This window comes from Sinohyriopsis cumingii, chromosome 12 (genome assembly GCF_028554795.1).
Source record: "Sinohyriopsis cumingii isolate HCF-2022 chromosome 12, ASM2855479v2, whole genome shotgun sequence".
Lineage (NCBI taxonomy): Eukaryota > Metazoa > Mollusca > Bivalvia > Unionida > Unionidae > Sinohyriopsis > Sinohyriopsis cumingii.
The window spans coordinates 78,488,154-78,511,759 of NC_142972.1; the positions used below are offsets into that span (position 1 = coordinate 78,488,154).

At 35.0% G+C, this 23,606-nt stretch overlaps 1 protein-coding gene across 1 annotated transcript in view; it reads left to right on the forward strand.

The window, feature by feature from the left end:
- Positions 1–23,606, forward strand: part of LOC149786795 (staphylococcal nuclease domain-containing protein 1-like) — a 46,034-nt gene that overhangs the window by 11,028 nt on the left and 11,400 nt on the right. The window contains exons 6-20 of the mRNA XM_089977298.1: positions 701–792; positions 2,347–2,514; positions 2,991–3,097; positions 5,733–5,823; positions 7,485–7,576; positions 7,838–7,982; positions 10,697–10,779; positions 11,064–11,247; positions 11,461–11,602; positions 16,425–16,537; positions 16,855–17,043; positions 18,527–18,662; positions 20,596–20,722; positions 22,677–22,746; positions 23,289–23,396. Of these exons, the coding sequence (XP_089833424.1) occupies positions 701–792; positions 2,347–2,514; positions 2,991–3,097; positions 5,733–5,823; positions 7,485–7,576; positions 7,838–7,982; positions 10,697–10,779; positions 11,064–11,247; positions 11,461–11,602; positions 16,425–16,537; positions 16,855–17,043; positions 18,527–18,662; positions 20,596–20,722; positions 22,677–22,746; positions 23,289–23,396 (1,847 nt within the window). The remainder of the gene's footprint in view (positions 1–700; positions 793–2,346; positions 2,515–2,990; positions 3,098–5,732; positions 5,824–7,484; positions 7,577–7,837; positions 7,983–10,696; positions 10,780–11,063; positions 11,248–11,460; positions 11,603–16,424; positions 16,538–16,854; positions 17,044–18,526; positions 18,663–20,595; positions 20,723–22,676; positions 22,747–23,288; positions 23,397–23,606) is intronic.

The following is a 23,606-nucleotide window of genomic DNA, read 5'->3' on the forward strand; positions in this document are numbered from 1 at the left end:
CAAGAAGTTTGGTAAACCAATGTGACATGCACAAGGAAAAAACAGATATGTTCAGGTGTAAGTTTTCAGAGAATTTTGAAAAATTCAGATAGTTGATGTAATTGTGAATTTGTGCTTGAAATCATTTTATTAACATTACTATAGTTGTTTATAGTGTCCCAGAATTTTACATTATGACATCTCAGTTATAATCAAATTGTGACAGGGTGAGAATCTGTATGCTCACTGTTAAATAATAATACCGTGACAGCGAATGTAAATGGAAAATATTTCATACATTTGCTCTGTTCTTTAATTCCTTCAATTTCACATATTAAGACTTTATGGTTAAGATACATATTTCCAGAAGAGAGACCCATTTTGGGATAAACATATCTTCGTAATGATTATTTCCCTTTAATATCTTGCAGATTTTAGTAATGAGTAACGTGAAGATATAAAAACCTTTAATCTGTTTTCATTGTAAATCTGATCGTTATAAATACCATTCATTCATCAATGAGAATAAAGCTGTAAAGATTCAACCAGGTCTTTACCAGTTCAAGCTACTTTGCAGTGCTTTACTATTTTGTGGAGAAAAGTATCATATTTTGTAGTCATTTTTGTTGTTGTTTTTTATGTGTTTTATGAAATTGCTCATAACTTTGTTTAAAACAATTACATTTTAGGCTGAAACATAATTTTTTTTCATCTTTTTCAGCAATCATCGAACACGTAAGAGATGGGTGCACTGTCCGAGCATTCCTTCTTCCAGATTTCTACTATGTTACAGTTATGCTTTCTGGAATTAAGGTTGACTAGATCATGAGTTTTATCTCATTTTTTCTGCTTTTCTTTTCTGCTTGATTAAAACACATTCTGATTCTGAATCTTAAAGCTTATAGGAAACATCTTCCCTGCCTTCCAAAATTTATCATTTCACTTAAAAATGTGAAATTTGTGGGTAAACTTTGCATGGCTGTGTTTAAAGGAACTAATGTTTTTCAGACACATGCCCGAGGCAATTAACTTCTTAAAAATCACAAGACCTGTCACTTTTTTGTACAGTCATTTTGGTACAAATTTGAAATAGAAAGAAATCAAAATCATATTCAGTTGACTTAAGTGTATATATGCCTCTCAAAATATTTCACATGGTGTATATATGCCTCACAAAATGTTTCACATGAGGCAATGTTTTCCTCAAGGTCCTGACTGTTAACTTGCTCCAGTTTGCAAAGAAATTTTCAGGCACAGATACAGGGGAAATATTTAAAAGAAAATCACTTGCCTTGACTTTAAATATATTTGCCCAAGAACCCCATATTCTTTGTTATTATTTGACATATCCCAGCTAGAAAAATTAAATTTTTAAATAGTTGGTCCCTTTCACTTGAGACATTGCTCACTGAACCCCCATTCACATTCTGCTGAAGATGGGCTCACAAATGATGAGGTTTCCAATAGTCTAACAATTTCAGCATGCTGAGGTGCTAAATTTGGAATAAATGTTTCATGTAACTGTGCTGTTCTGATTTCTGACTATGCCATAGGCCAATGTACAGTCTTTGTATTTCATTACGATCTCTGTGTAGTGATAAGTATTCTGGGGCCTTTGAGTACTTTCATTTTCTGAATGCTCTCAGAATCTCCAAGTTTCTCAAAGTTTACAATAGAAATGATGTCAGATGTTTGATTTTTTAATATCCGTAGAAACATTAGCTTCAAGGTTGTGATTAGTTTGTGTGATGGTGCTTTAACTGTGTCTCTTTGAACTAAATCGGTTTCAGTATATTCTTGTACTATTGTGTGAAAAAACATATTGAGGGCTTTTAGTAAGTCACAAGTACCCTAATGTAGCTTAATTGTCAAACAATCACAAAGTGTACTGCTCAAAATTTAGAAGGATTTACAGATGGGGTCTTGCATCATTTTGAGTATTAATGAGTTACCAGTGTTTAAAAAAATAAAAAATGCAGCATTTTGTTGGCAGACTTAACATCTCTTTCAGGCAAACTAAGTAACACTTTCTTTGGACGGGCCAAATTAGCAACTCGCGATACAAGCAGGTCCTGATCTGGATTTAAGAGGGCCCCTGGCATCAAACTGTTAGATTTTTCTTTAGCTCGTCAGGATGTAGATATATTTCGTACAGTAATAGTTCCATCCATTATTAATTTTTAAGATAGTGGAATTTTAAAACGCATGTATGATGGCAATTCTAATTGAGTAATATTCCAGTTATGATTTTTTTCACATGGAGCTGATTGTTGCATAAAATCCTTTTCACTAAAGGATTTGATTGGGAAACAATATTGTGATGTGAGTGAATAAAATTTTGTTTGCATTAGTGATACTCTATTCCAGTGTCCCATGTTCAAACAAGCAGAGGCAGGTAGTCAGGGTCAGGTAGCTGAGCCATTTGCAGAGGAAGCCAGGTTCTTCACAGAATCACGCTTATTGCAACGAGATGTACAAATTATCTTGGAGGGAGCTGGATCAAATCAGAACCTACAAGGAACCATCTTACATCCTGTAAGTACACTGGGGAAGAGAGTTTCTTATTTTTTCTCTCATTTTTTTAAAATGTATGTATTAATTTAGCTTCCATTGATACACAGAACACTAAAATTAGCAGGAAATGTTGGAAGGGAGTTGTTCTATGTTTGAATGTATTTATTAATTTTACTTAATTTGGTTTCATTAAACGGTTTCCTTGTTTTCTGTGCCCATTTTAAGGATGTCCTAAGTCTTGATTTAAATTCAAAGCACAGTATATCAGGCAACAGCTGGGTAATCAAATGTAGTGATCAACCCTCCCCCAAATCCAACCCCCAGTGAACACTGATAAATGATGCCAAAAAATGTACAGGAAATCTTTTACATTCAAAAAATAGTTTTTGAGCATGCTGAATCTGGCTTTGGTCAGAACTTTTCAGTTTCTTTACATATTTAAGACTATAACTTTTTACAGCTCTAGTAAGTGAAAACTTGTTCTTTTATGATTTCAGAATGGCAACATTGCAGAAGCTTTATTGAGAGAGGGTTTTTCACGCTGTGTAGACTGGAGTATGGGTGTAGTCTCACAGGGAGCCGATAAACTGAGAGCTGCTGAAAAGTAAGTTGGCTATTTCAAAACAGTCAAAATTAGACATTTAACACCCTTGTGAAATATTTCTTTTTACATTTTAATTTGTTTTTGCTCTTTGAGCTATAACAAATTAAAATGTGTAGAAAGGTTGATACTTGTGATAAGAAGCAGTGCATTTGCTTAGGGCAGTGTGAAAGATTAGGTATATAAATTGGGCAAACCACTTGATACTTTGGCTTATGATGCAGTCAGTTTTCATTTTCTGTTTGAAATAAAGCTTTGTAAAAGCGGACATGATCATAATTGCCATTTGGAACTGTTATTTTGTCTATCGATCTTGCAAAATGGAACATAAAGTAAAGTCATTAATTTCATGGGTATGAGTGTTCCTTGGTTTTACAGTAAAAGATATTTTTTTAGTACTTAAGGTCTATGGATTGGGAAAGAGGTATTGTTTCTGCATGAAGATCATCATTTTTTTGCATCATTAAACTCATGGTTTGTGGCAGTCATAAAATGATTAAAAAAATCACATGAAATAATGGACCTTGTAGCAGTTGAAATCTAGTCAATCATTTCTTAGCACAATACAGTTTTAAGAGGTTTTAATACACTTTCTTTGCGGATATTTGTTTGGAAATTTCATACCAGTATCAAGCACATTCTAAGAGATTATTTATTGTAGTCTTTCATTGATGATTTTTTCTGTGACTGAAGGTGTTGAAGAGTGAAAGCCTCTTGATGTAGGTTTGACTCAAGTGGTATATACAATAAGTGGGGAAATCAGAGACTAAATTAGATGTTATGAAACAAACTTATTTCTCCGTGGCAAATTTCATCTTGTCAGATAGAGCTTATTACTATAATGTAAATGTGATCATATTGCTGCATTAGCTGGTGTATCTACACATTACTTAATGCAAATGTAATCATATTACCACATTAGCTGTTGTATATACACATTACTTAATGCAAATGTAATCATATTACCACATTAGCTGTTGTAGATACACATTACTTAATGCAAATGTAATCATATTACCGCATTAGCTGGTGTATCTACACATTACTTAATGCAAATGTAATCATATTACTGCATTAGCTGGTGTATCTACACATTACTTAATGCAAATGTAATCATATTACTGCATTAGCTGTTGTATCCACACATTACTTAATGTAAATGTACTCATATTACTGCATTAGCTGTTGTATATACACATTACTTAGTGTAAATGTAATCATATTACCGCATTAGCTGTTGTATATACACATTACTTAATGCAAATGTAATCATATTGCTGCATTAGCTGGTGTATCTACACATTACTTAATGTAAATGTAATCATTTTACCGCATTAGCTGTTGTATATACACATTACTTAATGTAAATGTAATTATACTATCACATTAGCTGTTGTATCCACACATTACTTAATGTAAATGTAATCATATTACCACATTAGCTGTTGTATCCACACATTACTTAATTTAAATGTAATCATACTATCGCATTAGCTGTTGTATCCACACATTACTTAACGTAAATGTAATCACATTACCACATTAGTTGTTGTATCTACACATTACTTAATTTAAATGTAATTATACTATTGCAATAGTTGTTGTATATACACAGTACTTAATAAGCACACACACGTCTTTGTGGTCAAAATTTTTTGTCAGATATTCATCATTTAGCACCTTTGTCTCTACCAAAGCATGCCTTGTGGGATGTAATAGATGCTACAACCTATACAACTACATGAGAGAATTTTCAAGATGGACAAAAGGAGATAACTTTTGCTCTGCACAAAAAGGAGATAACTCTTCCACCAAGCACATGTGCATGATGGGAACATTATTTTTTACATTGCACTTTTCATGATGAGCCTGGACTTGGATAGTTTTTGAAGCATGGAATACAGTATTTAGGATTGTCAAAGACAATTAAGTATTTTGAAGCAGATATGATCCAAATTGCCAAAATTTGTGAATAGTCTGGTGCAAATTACAGATCAGAATTGTCTGGTGCAAATTACAGATCAGAATTGTCACTTTTATTTGTGGAATAACCATTGGGGGGGGGGGGTATTTTGTGATCGATACAAAACATTTAAAGACTCACTGAAGAGTATAATCACTATGGAGACAGTAATACCCCAATGTCTGGTTTATGGTTTTAATCACCAGTGAAAATGCCTTTTTCGGCCTAACCATAATAACTGATGCCCCAAGAATAAATAAATTCCCAGTATTCTTCACTAATGTGTAAATTTAATTATATTATTCAGGATTGACAAAAAGTATTTAGTAATCTTGTGTATATTTATTTATTCAGGATTGATGAGTATTTGGCACTTGAATGGAAATTCAAGTTTGTTCAGGATTGCAAATATTTAGGGTTGCACAAGAGTACTAACGTTTCTAATATAAATTTATCATCTTGGATTATTCATTGCTGTTTTAGTAAAAACTACTTGGGACCTAGGGAAGGCACTTTTAACATGGAGTAGTCACCCATAGATACAACTTAAAAATTTAGCATCATGTAAACTTGAATCAGAGGACCCTGGCATATATTTTTTAAAAGACTGCCTTTCTAGGGTGTCATATGGAACAGTCCTAAGTATCCTGATGCTAATTTAATGTTATTATTTAGGATTGCAAAAGAGAAGAAACTGAGGATCTGGAAAGATTACAAACCCTCAGGGCCAGCCTTGGATGTGAAAGAGAAGAGTTTCCAGGGAAAGGTAGTATAATGGCTGCTTGCTTGAATTTCTCTGCCAACCTTTAAAATGCATTTAATTTTTATGTTGTTGATGCTTCTGACTGTAGTACCTACTTCTTATTTGCTGGTGTATTTTCTCTAAGTTTGCAAGGGGAATCAATCTGTGAATTAAATAGCTGCTATATAATAATTTTCTTTACAAATTATAAACATGAGAGGTAGATAAGTAAAATTAAGAGACCTGGACGTTGCAACATTTGCAGAGAATGTAACTATTCATCGAAACAGTTTATGATTTTGTTGTTGGTATTTTGACATCCATTGCACTAAAAGCGATACATTTTAGAATGTGATTTAACAATAAAACATGAATCATTAAAAGAAATCATGGATGACACCTATATTTACCACTTGAATAAAATGATGGTCTTTCATAATATCGTTATCAGGGCAGATGTGTGTTTTGATTACATGTAGTCTAGAAACTCTTTTGCTTCTTTCAGTTTGTTCCCCAGTCTCTTTAATGTTAGAAAGAAGTTCTGTTGCCTCTTGAACCCATCCATCATAGCAAGATTTTTAAAGAAAATAGAGCAAGGGAACAAACTCATCCAAATCCTTTTCATTATCTCACCTAATGACCACTAGATGGCTAAGGTTGTTAACCAGTTTGTAGTTGTTGCTTGATTTGATATACATCATATCGTACTTCTCTTAGATGTAAGTTGATTTTGAGGGTATTGACTGTCCACCTACAAAGTTTGTATAGTGTAAAGGAATTTAAAACATGTTGCAGTCATTATTGTATGAAATATTTTGATATTAATGTGGATTTCTTACAGTTGTGGACTTTGTTTCTTTCCATCCATGTGCTCGGATAGTATTGTTGGTGCCTAGTGTTGTTTTCATGCACACTACCGATATTTATTCACTTATTTTGTAACAAGCATCGATTATTTGAGCAGATGAACCCTTATGGTTTATTATTTCCCCAGACATTTTTGTAGTTCTTTTCATTCAGAACATTTATTGACTGTGTAGAAGAAATGTGTAAGATGCAAAAGATGTATGGCAAATGTGGACATGTAGGGGTCTGCTTTGTATGTTCCAAATGTTCATCTGCAGTTGCATGCAGTGTTTATCCTTTATGGTCAGAGAGAACCACTTCAGTGACCTAAGTGGTTAGAGCATCCACCTTGTTTGCAGAGTTCGCAGGTTTAAAACCTGGCTGGGTCATACCAAACACTTATAAAAGTGGTACTAGCAGCTGCCTTACTTAGCACTCAGCATTAAGAGGTTAGTGTTATGACTGGTCGGCCTGGTGTCAGGATAATGTGACTGGGTGGTACATGTCTGCAGCATGATGCCCCAGTGCTCTACATCACTATAAACTGTCACACTACCAGCATTGTAGCAATACAACTAAAATTGTTAAAACTACTTTACAAATCCATAAAACAAAAAAATATGCATGATCAGAGAATATCTGGTCCACAAAGTAGAGGGGCAGCAAGTCAGGTTACTGAACATGGTAGAGCCAAAATGTTTCTTCTTTCTGTGACTGCTGGATTTGAGAGGTAGTGGGTTTTTTCTTCTCCAAATGTTAATGTGATCAGTAAATGTTCTTGGACGTGTAGAGTTCATAGTTTATGCTACTGTAACTGCACCTTTCTTTTTGTCACACAGGTTGTGGAGATCGTGAATGGAGATGGAATGGTTGTGAAAATTGGAGATACAGTGTACAAGAAGATCTTCCTGGCCAGTATCAAACCCCCCAGGTATGTCTGTGTCTATAGGTAACATTCTTCTAATCTCATTGAATTAGCTACAGTAATTCATAGTGTACCAGACTGCACATGCTGTTGGATTTGTTTATGACTATGGTACACAGTAATAGTGATTTCTTCAATATACATATTTGTAAGCATAATATCTCTTTATAATGGATATGTATCTCTAAAAAGGAAGACTTTAGGAAAAAGACCAATATAGCTATCTGTAATTTATTATTTTATTTTCTCAATATTATTTCTCAACAGACCTGCAGCAGAGGGCACAGAGAACCAAGCACCTGGGCCCCAGCCAATAAAGGCTGATGCCAGCAAGAAGGGCAAGCCCCTGTATGACATACCTTATATGTTTGAAGCAAGGGAATTTCTCAGGAAGAAACTTATAGGAAAGAAGGTAGTCATTAGGAATGAGCAGCTGAATGAATATGTGTAATTTGTTTTGTACTCGTTGATTGTTTCATTGAACTCCGCTAGTTATCAGTGTTAGGCAGGGTACACATATACATAATTACCTTGCTCTTGGGAGAGTTTCAGAAACCAGATTGCCATATTTTGGGAGCAATACATCTTTAAAACAAGCCTGGACACAGTTAGTTTATGGATATTACAAAATTATTTCACACACCTAATGAAGTATAGTAGGTCTTTAGCGAATTGTGGATGTAATAAAGCAATGATGGGGTCTGGAAAGATTTCTTCTACAAGTGTTTTAATGCACCTGCTTTACATATTCTGGGTATTTTTATGCACACACTGTTAGCATTTGCATGGAGTTTGGTATTTATTGAAATGACATCTTTGGGATAAGGTATATTTTGAGAATAATGATACATATTCAAATAAATATTGTCTGGCGAGTTGTGTATGTATATGATTCCTAACATTGTATGCTTATAGTGCACAGAAGTCCTATATTCAATATTCTGTTGTATACATTATCGTTTCCTGTTGACATAAGGAAATCATCTGTTATGTGCTGAATCCAGCTCTCCCAAAAAGATGAAAAATGTTTTTAGACAAAGGGAATTTATGTCTATACATCATATAGACATAGGGAAGTAACTCTTACAAATTACATAACCCAATTCAAAGTTACTGACACACACAAGTCATTTCTCACATGCACAAAGTGTTGTTGTTTCATTCCTTGCAGTGTTTGCAGTACATGCCCTGAGTGGTTGAATAATCTGACCCTGTTGGATATTACAATATGAACAGCTCATATCAGCTGTCTTGTGTTGTCATGGTTGCCAACCGACCAATCTATCCATCAAGCCTTAATGGGCCTGTCGAGCAGTGCTGTGGGACTCTTACACTGCTGTCAAGTTGACAACTCTATCTGCGTTGGCTGGTTATGGTTTTCTGACTGGTCATCCTGGCCTTCCACACAGTACCAGTTGCACACACAAAAAGATCTTATAATCATAAATATGCCTGAAACCCTTCTTATGATAGACATAATACATTGTGGTGACTTCATCACTGCTAGATTTAGCCATTTAACTTGCAGAGGAAAAATTGAGAAGCTGTTTTGCATGGGTATTAGTGCCACAAAGTCATTGCTGTTAATATGGTGATGGTTAACACATAGCTTCTTGCAATTTGGAATTGGGTGAGAGCAGACACCCTATTGTACTCTTCTTAAACCACATCAAGCAGCAGCTGTGCACTTCTTGCCATTCAGCTCACCACTTATATTTGGAGGATGCATTGAGGTGTTTAGGAAGCTGGTTGAACAGGAGTTATCTTTTCAGCTGTTATTCTCTGCCCCTTCATTTCAGCCACAGCAGATGTAATATTAGAGGAGGGAATGTCAGCAATAAAAAAAATAAAGCTGCAGTCCTTTTACAGCCATATTAATTTTTAGGATGCCACAGGTCCTGCTGTTTGATAGGCAGACATTGTTTCTCCTTTGCCATGTATCCTGGTATATGACAGTGATTCACCTTCTGTAGTTTGTTATGCTGACAAATGACATTATGCAAGGAACAACATTGCATTTTATTTCTGCTTTATTGACCTCGGTTTTGGATTAAGTTCATGATTGCATGAAGTTTTTGCATATACACATACTATGCTGCCTTGAATTATGAAACATAGTGAGGGGATGTAATTTGATAAATACTACAGAAATAAATCTAGGACCAATATTCCAGTGAAGTTGTTGAAATTGGTTTAATAGTTTAAATGACACTTGATAATTTGATACGTAGATGTTACAGCCAAAGAATGTCACTGTGACCTACATTTTATGCTTTACTAACATAGCTACAGTATATATTTAGTTCGTGACTGCATGGGTTCTCTAAGCTGTATACATCCTCACCCAGACGGAAGACACTTGGAAGTCGGAATAAACAAGTTTATTCAGTTGTAAACTTTCCATAATTATAACTATGTAATGTATATAGTGATATGTTACCCTCACGTGTGTATTGTACATGTTAATGAGCATAGGAATTGGACGGTAATACTTACCCTCACCTGTGTATTGTACATGTGAATGAGCATAGGAATTGGATGAGTGATGAGAGGCCTTAATAGTAATGTCAATCAAAGTAACTGTTGATGCATGAATTATGTCTCCTAATATTGATATTCCAGTATTACTCAAAACTTGTGTCTTTAACCAAGTAGAAATGGGCGTTTTTATGGGTGAACAATGATAATTACTTCTTAATCAGATTTTTTTTTTAAACTCTATAATCTCTCTTTTTAAATATAATGGAAAATAATATATTTTTAAGTTGTTTTTTTGTCATGTACGTATGTATGTATGTTAGCACAATACTAGTTATATAGTGTTGATAAAGCCCTTAAAATGTTATTGTAAAAACTTGTAAAACTATACTTCAGTTAGAAATGACTTTGGTTTGACTTAATTTTCTTAATCATTATAATAATTTTTAAAGTAGCTGCTGGAGGTAACTAAAAGCTCTGTAGAGGTGAGCTATGTAAACATTTATTACACTCCTGTTTTGGGGGGTGGTGGAGGGGGAGCTAGGACATACGATTGACCATTCGATTTTGTAGCCTATTAGTTCCGTAACTATCAAAATATAAATGTGAACTTCAAGCCTGCTTTACTTTTATTTTATTTTGTTTCAGGTGAATGTGGAAGTTGATTATATCCAGCCTCCAAATATGGGTTTCCCAGAGAAACATTGCTGCACTGTCACCATTGGGGGAATGTAAGTTTCTTGTAAAATTCATAGTCCATATCTTTGAAATTTTTATGCCTCAGTTTCTTTAAAAGGTTCAGAATCTGCAGGAATAAAATCTGTAATTTTTCCATGAAATTACATTAGCCAATCACATTAACATTTAAAGTTATTTTCTGCTACCTTCAGAATGCAGCCCTTTTTGAAGGACAAAAAGGCATCATTTTAGTCAGTAATGTGTTAATACCAACCCACAACATTCCATCATCAATATCCATTCTAGATGAGATAATAACCCATGCGTTATGTTTCAGAAATGTGGCAGAAGCACTAATTAGCAAAGGTCTGGCTACCGTCATCAGATACAGGATGGATGATGACCAGCGGTCAGCCCATTATGATTTGCTGTTGGCAGCTGAAGCCAGAGCACAGAAGAAGGGAGTGGGACTGCATTCTAAGAAGGAACCTCCAATACACCGAGTGGCTGATATAGCTGGAGTAAGTTATTTCCTATTCACCATACACTATAACACAATGAATAATTCGGAAAGAGAGAGAGAGTTGTCTTAAAATATTATCTTAGTCTTATATATTATCATAGTTTTTGGGGGTAGACATTCTTTTAGAATGGCAGAAAGACAGTCAACGTAGTGAAACATTAACTAAATATAAAGATTGCTTCCTACATGGAAATCTTTGTTTTACTATCAGGATGTTCCCAAAGCCAAGCAGTTCTTGCCATTTCTTCAAAGAGCTGGCCGCTCAGAAGCCATAGTGGAGTTTGTAGCCAGTGGCTCCAGACTTCGTCTCTATATTCCCAGGGAAACCTGTCTCATCACCTTCCTCATTTCAGGTAGGTTTCCAGTCTTGTAGGATTTATACTGGTCCATGAAATTCTTGAATTGCTTGAATAATGCAGTAGCAATATGAACATGTTACCTTCATAGTGTTTGTAAGTCCAAGAACACATAGAGGAAAGTCATCATTACCTTCGTAGTGTTTGTAAGTCCATGAACACATATAGGAAAGTCATCATGCCAAACTAAAGGAAATAATTTGTACACTCTTATCACCAGTAGCCATTGGTGTGGAGAGTTCCTTCTTTCTCATGTATATGTATAAACCTGCTTAGCCAGTCGCTGAAAGCATGGGAAAATTTTCTCTCCATTGGACCCAACATGACCTGTTTCAGTGAGCCAGTCAAAGTTTCTCTTCCAAACCCGAGTTGTCGATCAATAAAATGGATACTTTCATTGATATGGAGATTGAGATTGCTATTTATTGTTTTATTGATGACATGTTTTTGTTTATGTGTACTCCTGAAAAATGAGGAAATCTCAGAATAGGCCACCAAAATGATCAAGAAGAGTAGTGGATTATTGTAGATGGTTGAGGAAAGACCAGTGTAGCATGTTTTTGAAATATTTGTAGTAGTGTTGATTAATAGCATTCATTGAATCAGAAGCGGTCCTTGTTTTAACTGTAATGTTTCATAATGTTTTAGAGTTCTGACATGATAGACAGGTAGAAAATTGTTCTGTAATTTGGTTGCTATTTTATACACACATGAAAGAAAGCAGAAAAGAACTTTGTACTGTCACAGGTTGTATCATGAATTAGGTTCTTAAAATTTGCAACATGCATCTTGGAATGTCCATGAATTTGTACTTCCAAAGCTGCATGAAACCTAGGTCACTGGTGGTGTTCTGCTTATCCTGCTGCAGTTTTAATCACATTACCTGATGATTTTTAGATCACCTGGCTGTTTGGCTAGGTAAACTTATGGTATGGTTCTGTCTTCTAGTGTGTACTGTCATCCATCAATAATTGAAAGTTTCAGCTTCTCTGAAACCACTTTACAACCAAGCCTGGCAGTCAGCATCCTGGCATTTAGAAGTTTAGAAAAATGATGTGTCATTCAATATGGCTGCCATTACTAAAAATGAAAAACTTTTAAACAGATTTTCTCAAAAGCTCTTTTTTGACCACTTTGGTGGCTGAATTGGATGCAGGAGGTCACATGTTCTAACCCATGGCCAAGTCATACTAAAGAATAATGGTACTAGCAGCTGCCTTGCTTGTTGCTTAGCATTAAGAAGTTAATGTTAGGACTGGTTGGCTTGGTGGTGGGATAATGTGACGGGGTAGGACATGATTCCACATGTTGACATCATGATGACCCAGTGCTAGACATCACTATAACTGCCACACAGCAGACATTGTAGTGTTATGACTCGGATTACTTTAAACATCTTATCATAAACTGATCTGTAGAATTTTACAAACGACAGAATGCATCCTGGAATGAAAACCTTTAAAATGTGTACATATGATGCCAATCTGCTATCAAAATATAGCTACCATTAATAAAAATAGAAACTGCTCTGGAGAACCTGACCAGATTATGCAGCAATAATTCCTAGCATGAAGGCCATACAACCTTGAACAAATGATTATACAGCAATAATTTCTAGCATGAAGGCCATACAACCTTGAACAAATGATTATACAGCAATAATTTCTAGCATGAAGACCATACAACCTTGTACAAATGATTATACAGCAATAATTTCTAGCCATACAACCTTGTACAAATGATTGTACAGCAGTAATTCACAGCATGAAGGCCATACAATACAACCTTGTACAAATGATTATACAGCAATAATTCCTAACATGGAGGCCATACAATACAACCTTGTACAAATGATTATACAGCAATAATTTCTAGCCATACAACCTTGAACAAATGATTGTACAGCAATAATTTCCAGCTTGAAGGCTATACAATACAACCTTGTACAAATGATTATACAGCAATAATTTCTAGCCATACAACCTTGAACAAATGATTGTACAGCAATAATTTCCAGCATGAAGGCCATACAATACAACCTTGTACAAATGATTATACAGCAATAATTTCTAGCATGAAGGCTATACAGCCTTGAACAAATGATTATACAGCAATAATTTCTAGGATGAAGGCCATACGACTTTGTACAAATGATTGTACAGCAATAATTTCTAGCCATACAAGCTTGTACAAATGATTATACAGCAATAATTTCTAGCATGAAGGCCATACAATACAATCTTGTACAAATGATGCAAATTTGCTCTTAGATATGGCCACCATTGCTAAAAGTAGAAAGTGTTCTGAGCAAAATACGTCTCAAAAACCATTCCATAGAAATGAATAGAAAGCACCATGGCATTAAGGTCTTTGAAGTTTGTACAAACGAAGGTCATCTACCATCAAATATGCTGTTGGAAATTAAAACAGAAATAATCATTAATAACTTTTGCTAAAACACAGATTTTGAGCAATAACCTTGAATAACGTCTCAAAAACTTTTCTGAACTGTTCCATTTAAACACACAAGGTTCCCAAGGGAGGGTACTTTAATTTAAGTATAGATATATATGCCATTGTACCCTGATTACTCAAAATCTCGTATAAAAATAACAAAACTCTAAATTGTATCTGTGGGTAACTACAAAACATGTGCCCTCAGCAGATTTTGAATCAGTTTGACAGAAGGCATCCTAGGTTGCAGTCTTTTAAATCAATACAAATCAATTTGACAGCAGGCATCTTAGGGTGAAGTCTTTTAAATCAATACGAATCAATTTGACAGAAGGCATCCTAGGATTAAGTCTTTTAAATCAATTTGACAGAAGGCATCCTAGGGTGAAGTCTTTTAAATCAATTTGACAGAAGGCATCCTAGGGTGAAGTCTTTTAAATCAATATGAATCAATTTGACAGAAGGCATCCTAGGCTGAAGTCTTTTAAATCAGTACAAATCAGTTTGACAGAAGGCATCCTAGGGTGAAGTCTTTTAAATCAATACGAATCACTTTTCCATCAGATATGTCCATCATTAGTAAAACTGGAAAAATATATAAATATCTTAAAGAAAAAAAACCTGGGTAAGATAATTTGACAAACTTTGATGGAAAGCATCCTGGCTTTGAGTCCTTTGGCATTTAGCAAGTGGTACTGATGTGCCCTTGGATCCGATACCGAAGGCAGAGAATCCTTGCAGGTCCATGGGTGATTTTAAATGAAATAGTTATCCAAGTACCTGTCATTTTGTCCCAACACACAGAAGGTTTGAAGTTGACATCTTCACGCACCAGTACACCCAACCATCTTTTCAAGCCATTTATTGCTTTCAATAAATGTCATTTCAAACCCTTTTGTTTTATTTTTATGTTTACTGAGCAGTTTAAGTTTAGTATTTCCTTTTTTTGTGTCAATCACATGATTATTGATTTTGGCAAATTACTTATCAATGTACCAGATTCCCAACAAAGAATTCCAGTGAAGAAGTGGATGAAATTCCATTCATCTCCAAAACATGAACTGATTATTACTCTTTGGATAGTCTGATTCAAAAGTATACAAATTTATTTCATACTTCATTCTGTAAAAGTTGGTAGCAAGGTCTTGAATGTGAATCTTTTATGCTGGTTTGTATAGTAACCTATTTTCAAGGTTATAGTCCTTTGAAATTTTGCAAGAAAAAAGTATTATCACAGTTGTGGAGAATCAAAGACTTTTGTAAAATGTAATGAGTATTTCTATTGTTTTCTTAAAAAAATAATTATTTTACAGCAGGTTGGGGAAATTAAGTGACTCTTGTACACATTCTAAATTTTGACCACTCTGCATTGACTTGTTCCTATTTTCTCATTTAATTTCTGGATGGGAATAAAAAATTTAGTCAGGCATGGACCCGGCCTTGAAACATTTGTTTTTGTAACATCTGCAATAAACATGAAATGATATTTCAACATATATTTCTACAGTCAGATCCAGATTTTGTGACTTCTGTTTGGCTGTTAGGCAGACATACATTGAGCAGTTGAGCAACATATGCTCACTTACTGTTTGGCTGTTAGGCAGACATTTGCCGGTTAAGTAGCAATATCAGACCCACTGACTGTTTGGCTGTTAGGCAGACATTAGTCAGTTGAGTAGCAATATCAGGCCAACTTACTGTTTGGCTGTTAGGCAGACATTAGCCAGTTGAGTAGCAATATCAGGCCCACTTAGGCCTCCTGTTAAAAGTAGTTTCTGCACTTTTGTGGAAAGGTGTGAGAAGGGTTTCACAAGTCTTATCAGTCAATTCTTCATCAAAACTGAATGCTTGTACGGGTAAAGTTAGTATATTAGGACGTAAATTACTTAACTTTTGTGTGAACTTCAAGAGAGTGGCACTCATGAAATCAGTATATCTGTAACTGCAAGCATGTAATTTAAAAGTAATTAAGACTATTTTGGACTCTTTTAAGTCTGCATTACAATGAACTCTTCAGAGGTGGTTGTTGATATCAAACAGAATTGAAACTGCCTGTAAATTAGTTTAACTTCGGTAATGAAACCACATAAAGATTTCAGAATTTTCCTATTAGTCTGTCTAGGTGTGGTTCATGCATTTCACTGAACTGTGAAAATACATGCCAGAAATACTTTCCTTCTCACTGAATACTTGAAGAGCGAAAGATGCTGAAATTTGTGACCAAAACATTGTTGATAGCACAAGAGGAAAGAAAAGCAAAATCAGTTTTGTCTTCATTACAAGTTGGAACACATTTTGATTTTAAATTTGACTAAAATATTGGGATTGGGTCATTGAGAGACTCTCACTGTTTTGTACATTGCAGGCATTGAATGTCCACGAGGCTCTAGACCCCTCCCTGGAGGAGGTACTCAACCTGCAGACCCATTTGGAGAGGAGGCACTTATCTTTACTAAAGAAATGTGTCTTCAAAGAGAGGTGAGTTCTAACTTGGACTGAGTTAGGGCAGAAAGCAATCAATTTCTCTATAACACATTGGTCCCTGTTGAAATTCTTAACAGTACTGACATAAGTGTGGATTGCATTTGTCAAGAGTGAATTTGTTCCAACTTCTAAACTGCAGCATATTCATTGAATGAGAGATAAAAATTACCTTTTTTTAAAAAACTGTTCCGGTAGACGGTACTTTAAAGCCTGCGTAAATTTTCCCAATTCATAAAATTAAACACATGCAGAGGTTTCAGTTATTCACAATGAAGCATGGAAATATATCTTTTGTTCAAATCTTACTCTAGGTGGAGGTAGAGGTTGAGGCAATTGACAAGGGAGGTAACTTTATTGGCTGGCTGCATGTGGAGGGTGTCAACCTATCAGTGGCACTTGTAGAGAATGGATTGGCCAAGGTCCACTTCACTGCCGAGAGAAGCCCACACTACAAGACCCTGCTGAATGCTGAGGAGGGAGCAAAGAGTGCCAAAAAATATGTAAGTAACTGATCATGATTCCTGTCAAGGCCATTGTTTAAATGTGAATCTGTTGTGGTTTTATTTGAACATCATTTTTTACATTCAGGTAGCAGTTACAGTTGCGAGTTGAATTATTTTTAAAAAAAATTTTATTACTGATTAGGCATATATATATATATATATATATATATATATATATATATATATATATATATATACTGTATAGTGGGTTACTTTAGTGGTGAGCTTCTCATGGGTCAGTGGTTCTGTCCGGAGTTTTCCCGGTTTCTTCCTCCACCATTAATACTGGCCGCCATGTATAGCCTATTGTGTTCTGAAAAATGGCGTTAAACCCCACAACAATAACAACAACAACATCTTTAGTGGTGATCTTTGAGTAATTTAGCTGTCTTGGATTCAGTTTGCAATGGCTTGAACTTGCAAAATTAAACCTTTTGATAAGTATTATTTGGCAAACAATTTAAATCTCTTGAATATGTAGTGAAAATTTAAAAGGGACTTGTATTGTGAATTAAATCCCAAATATTCTATCACAAGAACAAAAGTATAGAATGTTCTGAATGAATTCTAATCATGAATGTGCTGATGTACCAACAGTCTTGGTGTATCACTCTCATATAATCCAGAATCACTTTGAGGAAAATCACAAAATAGTGTTAATCCAGTCAGTGAGCACTTTAGTAATTCCAGTGTATGATTTCTCTACAGTTATATGTGAGCACAACAGTAAATAATTGACAGACTGATCTTAAGATGGGAATGAATAATTTTTGTTTACTTGTACCTTTTATAAAACCTAAGACATGTTAAGACCTTGATGTGGATCACAAGTTTGCTTCCAGAATATCTCAGGTCATCATGTTTACAAAGTACCATTTATCTTAAAGTACAGTCTACAATCATGGCCAGATGTTAGCTATCAAAACATTTGGTATGTGAGAAAGCTTGCCAGTAGCTTCTCGTGGGTCAGTGGTTCTTTCTGGGGGTTTTCCGGGTTCATCCTCCATTATTAATACTGGCCGCCATGTATAGCCTATCATGTGCTGAAAAATGGCGTTAAACCCTACAACAACAACAACAACAACAAAACATGTTGTTTACAAATGAACATTAACTTAATCTACAACCTACAATCATGGATAAAAGTCAAGCACAAAATGTCGATATCCATAACGCTACAGCTTTGGTCCCAGTTTGAGCTATATCCAAAATAATACCAAGTTTGTTTGATTTTAATGTGGTCTTAGTAAATGTTTACTCTGTAAATGTACAAATTTAAACTTGTATAACTACACCACCTTTCATCAGATTTCACATTATTTTCACTATGAAGGTAAACTATATAAGAAAGAGTCGTGTTTCTGTTATTGAGAAAATACTATGCCATTTGGTAGGTATGGCTATCTCTGAATCGTGTATTCATCAATTAACCCGTGTTTCTGCTGTATTCCTTATGTAATGTAATTTTCATGTGTTACAGATTTGGTCCCTGCATGAAGAACAAGGTCCTGTGGAAGTAGTGGAAGAACCTGTGGAAAGGACCGTCAGTTACAAGAACGTCATTATCACTGAGGTTGGAGCTGATCTCCACTTCTATGCACAGAATGTAGACAATGGTATGATAACATCACTCATTTGAGAGAATCTCCACTTCTATGCATAGAATGTAGACAATGGTATGATAACATCACTCATTTGAGAGAATCTCCACTTCTATGCATAGAATATAGATAATAAGATACGAATTCTTTATTTCAGTATACATAGTCCATACATCTAAATTAAAATTTAGATATAAATCAAAAACGTTGTAAACGTAAAAGAACATATATATCATACATGCAAGCAAGTATACAGATACATCTAGACAATTAACTGCGCACTGCATTGTTAAGAATGAAATTGAGTGGCACATTTAAAGAGTAATTTGTTCCATCTACTAATAATATGAGAATTTAAATGAATGTCATAGTTTCAAAGACATTTCAAAATACAGTTCTTACTACTAGTCATCATTGAGAATACGTACTTTCTCATTGCTTCATCAAAACTGAATACATTATTATTTACAAACATGTTGGAGGCACTGTTCCATCTAGGAAGGGGCCCTGAGTGGCCGAGTGGTCTAAAGCGTTCGCCGTTACGGATCACTGCCATCTCACCTCTGTCTGCGCCGGTTCGAGTCTCAGATTCAGCCAATGTAGATATGTGAGAAAGCATGCCAGTAGCTTCTCGTGGGTCGGTGGTTCTTTCCGGGGTTTTCACGGGTTCTTCCTCCACCATTAATACTGGCCGCCATATATGGCCTATCGTGTGCTGAAAAATGGCGTTAAACCCCACAACAACCAACCAACCATCTAGGAAGACCTAATAGAAAACAAAGACTATTAACTAGTTTTCTTTTCATACATTAACTAAAGTTTGTCCATAGAGGAGCACAATACATAGTGCAGCAAATAGATTTGAATAATCAAATTTTGATATTCATTGAACAATTCTTAAATTTGCACAGAAGCATGTTTGTTCGCGTACACAGAAATTGGTAATGTCTGATCATATCTTCATTTTTTTACCGATTGGATTTCAAAATATGACCCAAATACATATAACTGTTGATGTATGTAAGAGCATTGCCATTAAGATGTACAGGGGGAGGAGATGGTAATTTGAAAGAATTTGGTTGAAAGAGCATGCATACTGAATTTTTTGTATTATAGATGATATCTTTCTCAAATGCGTATTGTTCGCTTATCTTTAATAATTTCCTTAAACCTGTTATAGAAGGACTTATCATTGATATATCAGCAAAACTAAAAGTTTTAAGAAACAACACATTTGGTGGCAGACTTAACCCCACGTAACACTGACCCAGCTTACGATTTAACTCGTGTGTGTGTGTGTGTATATATATATATACATATATATATATATATATATATATATATATATATATATATATATATATATATATATATATATATATATATATATATACATACACAAAGGGGAAAGAACACCCCCCTGCCTCACCCCATTGGTTACATGGAAAGCGCAGGATATTACGCGCATTTTAATATCAATCAACTTTTTAAAGTGTGTCCAGTGATTGACCCCATCAGAGGCCTTGCTAGCATCTAAAAAGCATGCAAACACTGGGCTGTCGTGTTCTACATAATAGCTAAGTTTCCTTAAAGGCATATAGGCATAAATCTGTTGAATGCTGCTTAATAAAACTAAACTGATTATTCAATGCTGAAAACACATGCTTCATATTCGATTCATTTTTGACACTATTGAGCAAGTCTTCAAAATTATTTTTCCATATGTTTCATACATTATTCTGACATGGTTCCCATCAATGCAAATTGGTAGTTTGTTGGAAGTTGTCGTAGTATTTAGTTTAACTTGCTTCCAGAATTTATGTTGGTCGACATTTTCAAATTTTTGTGCTTTCGAGTCTGCTTTATGTTTTAATGGTATTCTAAATTTAAGAATTGGAGAGGATCTTCACTTCTATTAAAATAATATGGATGAACTTTAATTTCCCAGGTCCACAGCTGGAAAAACTGATGGACCAACTGCGTCAGGATATGGAGTCGGACCCTCCTCTGCCAGGTTCACACACACCAAAGAAAGGAGACCTCTGTGCTGCTAAATTCTCTGCAGACAATCAGTGGTGAGTCATTTTGATCACGAAAATGATTTCAGATAAAAATGAAGTAGTACTATCATCCTTTTGTTTTATAAGCCAAAAATGTTACACAGGATAGCTATCAAATATTCTGAATCCGTCATTACTGTTGTTATTGTTCCAGTGTTTAAGGGGATATTGAGATCTTGTCTTATCTGTCCTTTACCACTTCTTGTATTCTACAGGAATTCACGAAACTTCAAAATAGTTGACTCCTGGAAATGGTTAACTGACAAAAATTGAAACTACAGTATCATTATCAAATATTTTGTTACCAAATTTGTCATCTTGGATGAAGACACCTATGTGAGATGGATTTGAAATTATGACCTCACTGTCACTGGGGGTGCGAGTTAGTACCAGGGATGGATAAGGGTGGACTTTTTAATGTTGTTGTTGTTGTAGGCTTAATGCATATTTCAGCAGGTTTTAGGTTATACATGGTGGCCAATATAACTGGTGGAGATAGAACCCCTGGAAGACCCACAGGAAGCAACTGGAAAGCTTTCTCACTCACATTGGCCAAGCCTGAGACTCAAACCCACGTGAACAAAGGTGCAATGCCAGTGATTGGGCCAGGCAAGCACTTTAGACCTCTCGCCCATCTGGAGCCTCTTAGGGTGGATTGGTGGAACATGCAGTATATAGCATGGGGATTTATGATATTGAGCCATTGCAATCTATGTTGTTGTTTTTGTTTTTTGTCTTTCAGAAACTTAGGAAAATTCTGGTAGATTTTTCAACTAGTTGAAATAGGTTTTAGTTTAAATATATTTTTTTCTCTTTAAAAGTCTTTTCCGAAATTATCATAGATTTTTTTATGTAACCAATTCAGGTAAATTCCAATATTGACTATGATTGTGTTGCCATGATAAAGGTTCACTTAACCACAAAAGTTCTTACCATTATTGCATGTAATTTTGAAAAGGAGGAAACATTTTATATTATATAATTTGTGTTTTTAATGTGGTAATTAAAAACAAATCCTATGGCAAGCAGAACTTGTAAACATTATAATGGAGTGATGGAAGTGTATTGGGGCTAAGAAAGTTTTGTAGGAACATTGGAAATGACAGGAGGCTCTGTACAGTCTTCTACAGACTCCTGACTTGAGAAGAAAACTGTAACTTATATGTGTTGAAGAAAGATAATGTTATGCAGTATTATGGAAAAGAATTTGTCATTACAAAATGGCTTGTAATTTTGTGAGAATTTTTGGAATTGGAGACAAATGTTTGCACCAATTTGGCTTAGCCTTAAATGTTCGGAGTTTTGCACGGTACTCTGCAAAGATTTAAAAATAATTTTACTTGCCCTAAGTACATGTAGTTAGTGTGATATTCTAGGTAATTTAACTGCCTGCTTCACCAAGTCTTTGTTTATATGTTTGAGTTGACAAGATCTTTGTGTAAAACAAAATCTGCATGCTTTGCTGGAAGTTAGCTTGTTCTATTGATTGTTACCTTTTGCCATTGATAACTGGCTGTGAGTACAGTAGGATTGATGTCCTAATAAGAACAAAATCCTACACAGAGGTAGCCTGATTGGATGACCATTTTAGTAATTCTTTTCCTTTGGCAGATGGTGAAGCATTTATTTCTATCACTTGCATATGACCAGAGTGTAGGGTGAGGCAGTAACTTGATGGTGTTGTTTTCACAGGTCGTACCAGCTTTCTGCAGATTGAACCATTATACACACCATTATGACCCAGTATAAATTGTATGCATCTATTTACATATCAGTACATGTGTCTACCACATCTTGCTTGACTTTGGCTTTTAGGTTATTTCAATTACTCTGATGGAGCATCCATATTCTATGGATACATTTCTAGTTGACTTAATGACCGAACTGAACAGTGTCTTATCTGAAATAAGTACATTTTCCCGTTGATTTTCATGCAGATATTTCAAAAGTTATCCGAAACTTATTTCAGGTATAGAGCCAGAGTGGAAAAACAAGAGGGACCAGGGAAGGTTCTTGTACGCTTCATTGATTATGGAAATGTGAGTAATTATTTGATAGCGGCTGGGTTTTTTAAAGTAATCTCTGTTAAGAAAATTTGATGACAATGCGCCACCTGAAAAAGTCTTGGACTATTTTGAGGGAATGTAATATAATAATAAATATTGACCTAGTAATTTGTAACCTTTATCTTTTACAGAATGTTAACATCTTCACCTTTTATCTTGTTGAACTTTGTCGTTATGTTTTTTATCTTTATATTTTTAGACAGTTTTATTTGGAACTATATTGCCATTATTGTGCTGATGTGCTGTTAAATCTCATACATATATAAACACAAACACATATATATATATACACACTGTTCTGGCTTGAATCCAGAAAATCCTGATCTGTCCCAATGTTATGAATGATTGAATTGTATGATATGGTGAGTTTTCATGCTTTATTATAACTGTCTTGCATAAATTAGGGCCTCGCATCAAAATGCAGAAGTAACACTTTGTAGCCATAATTGAGTACTTTGTGTTGACATACTTGCCCTCTGAGAGTTCCTTTTATATGTTTTTTCTTTTCTTTTCAGAGAGAGGTAGTAGAAACAACGAAAACAGCTCCACTTCCACCTGCCTTCCACAGCCTGTCACCTCAGGCACAGGAGTACTTATTAGCATGTGTCACTCTGCCTGGTGATGTAAGTCATGATTTTTAGCTTACCTAGCCGCAAGGCAGAGTCATTTTATGTTACAGGTCTTCATCCTTAGTGTATCATCCTCATCTTTCAATAATTGCTGTTTTAAAAAAACTGACCAATTACAACCAAATTTATCACAGAGCATCCTGGCATAAAGACCTTAAGTTTTGCTCACATGATGCCAATCCAACAATAGCTATGGTGACCAGT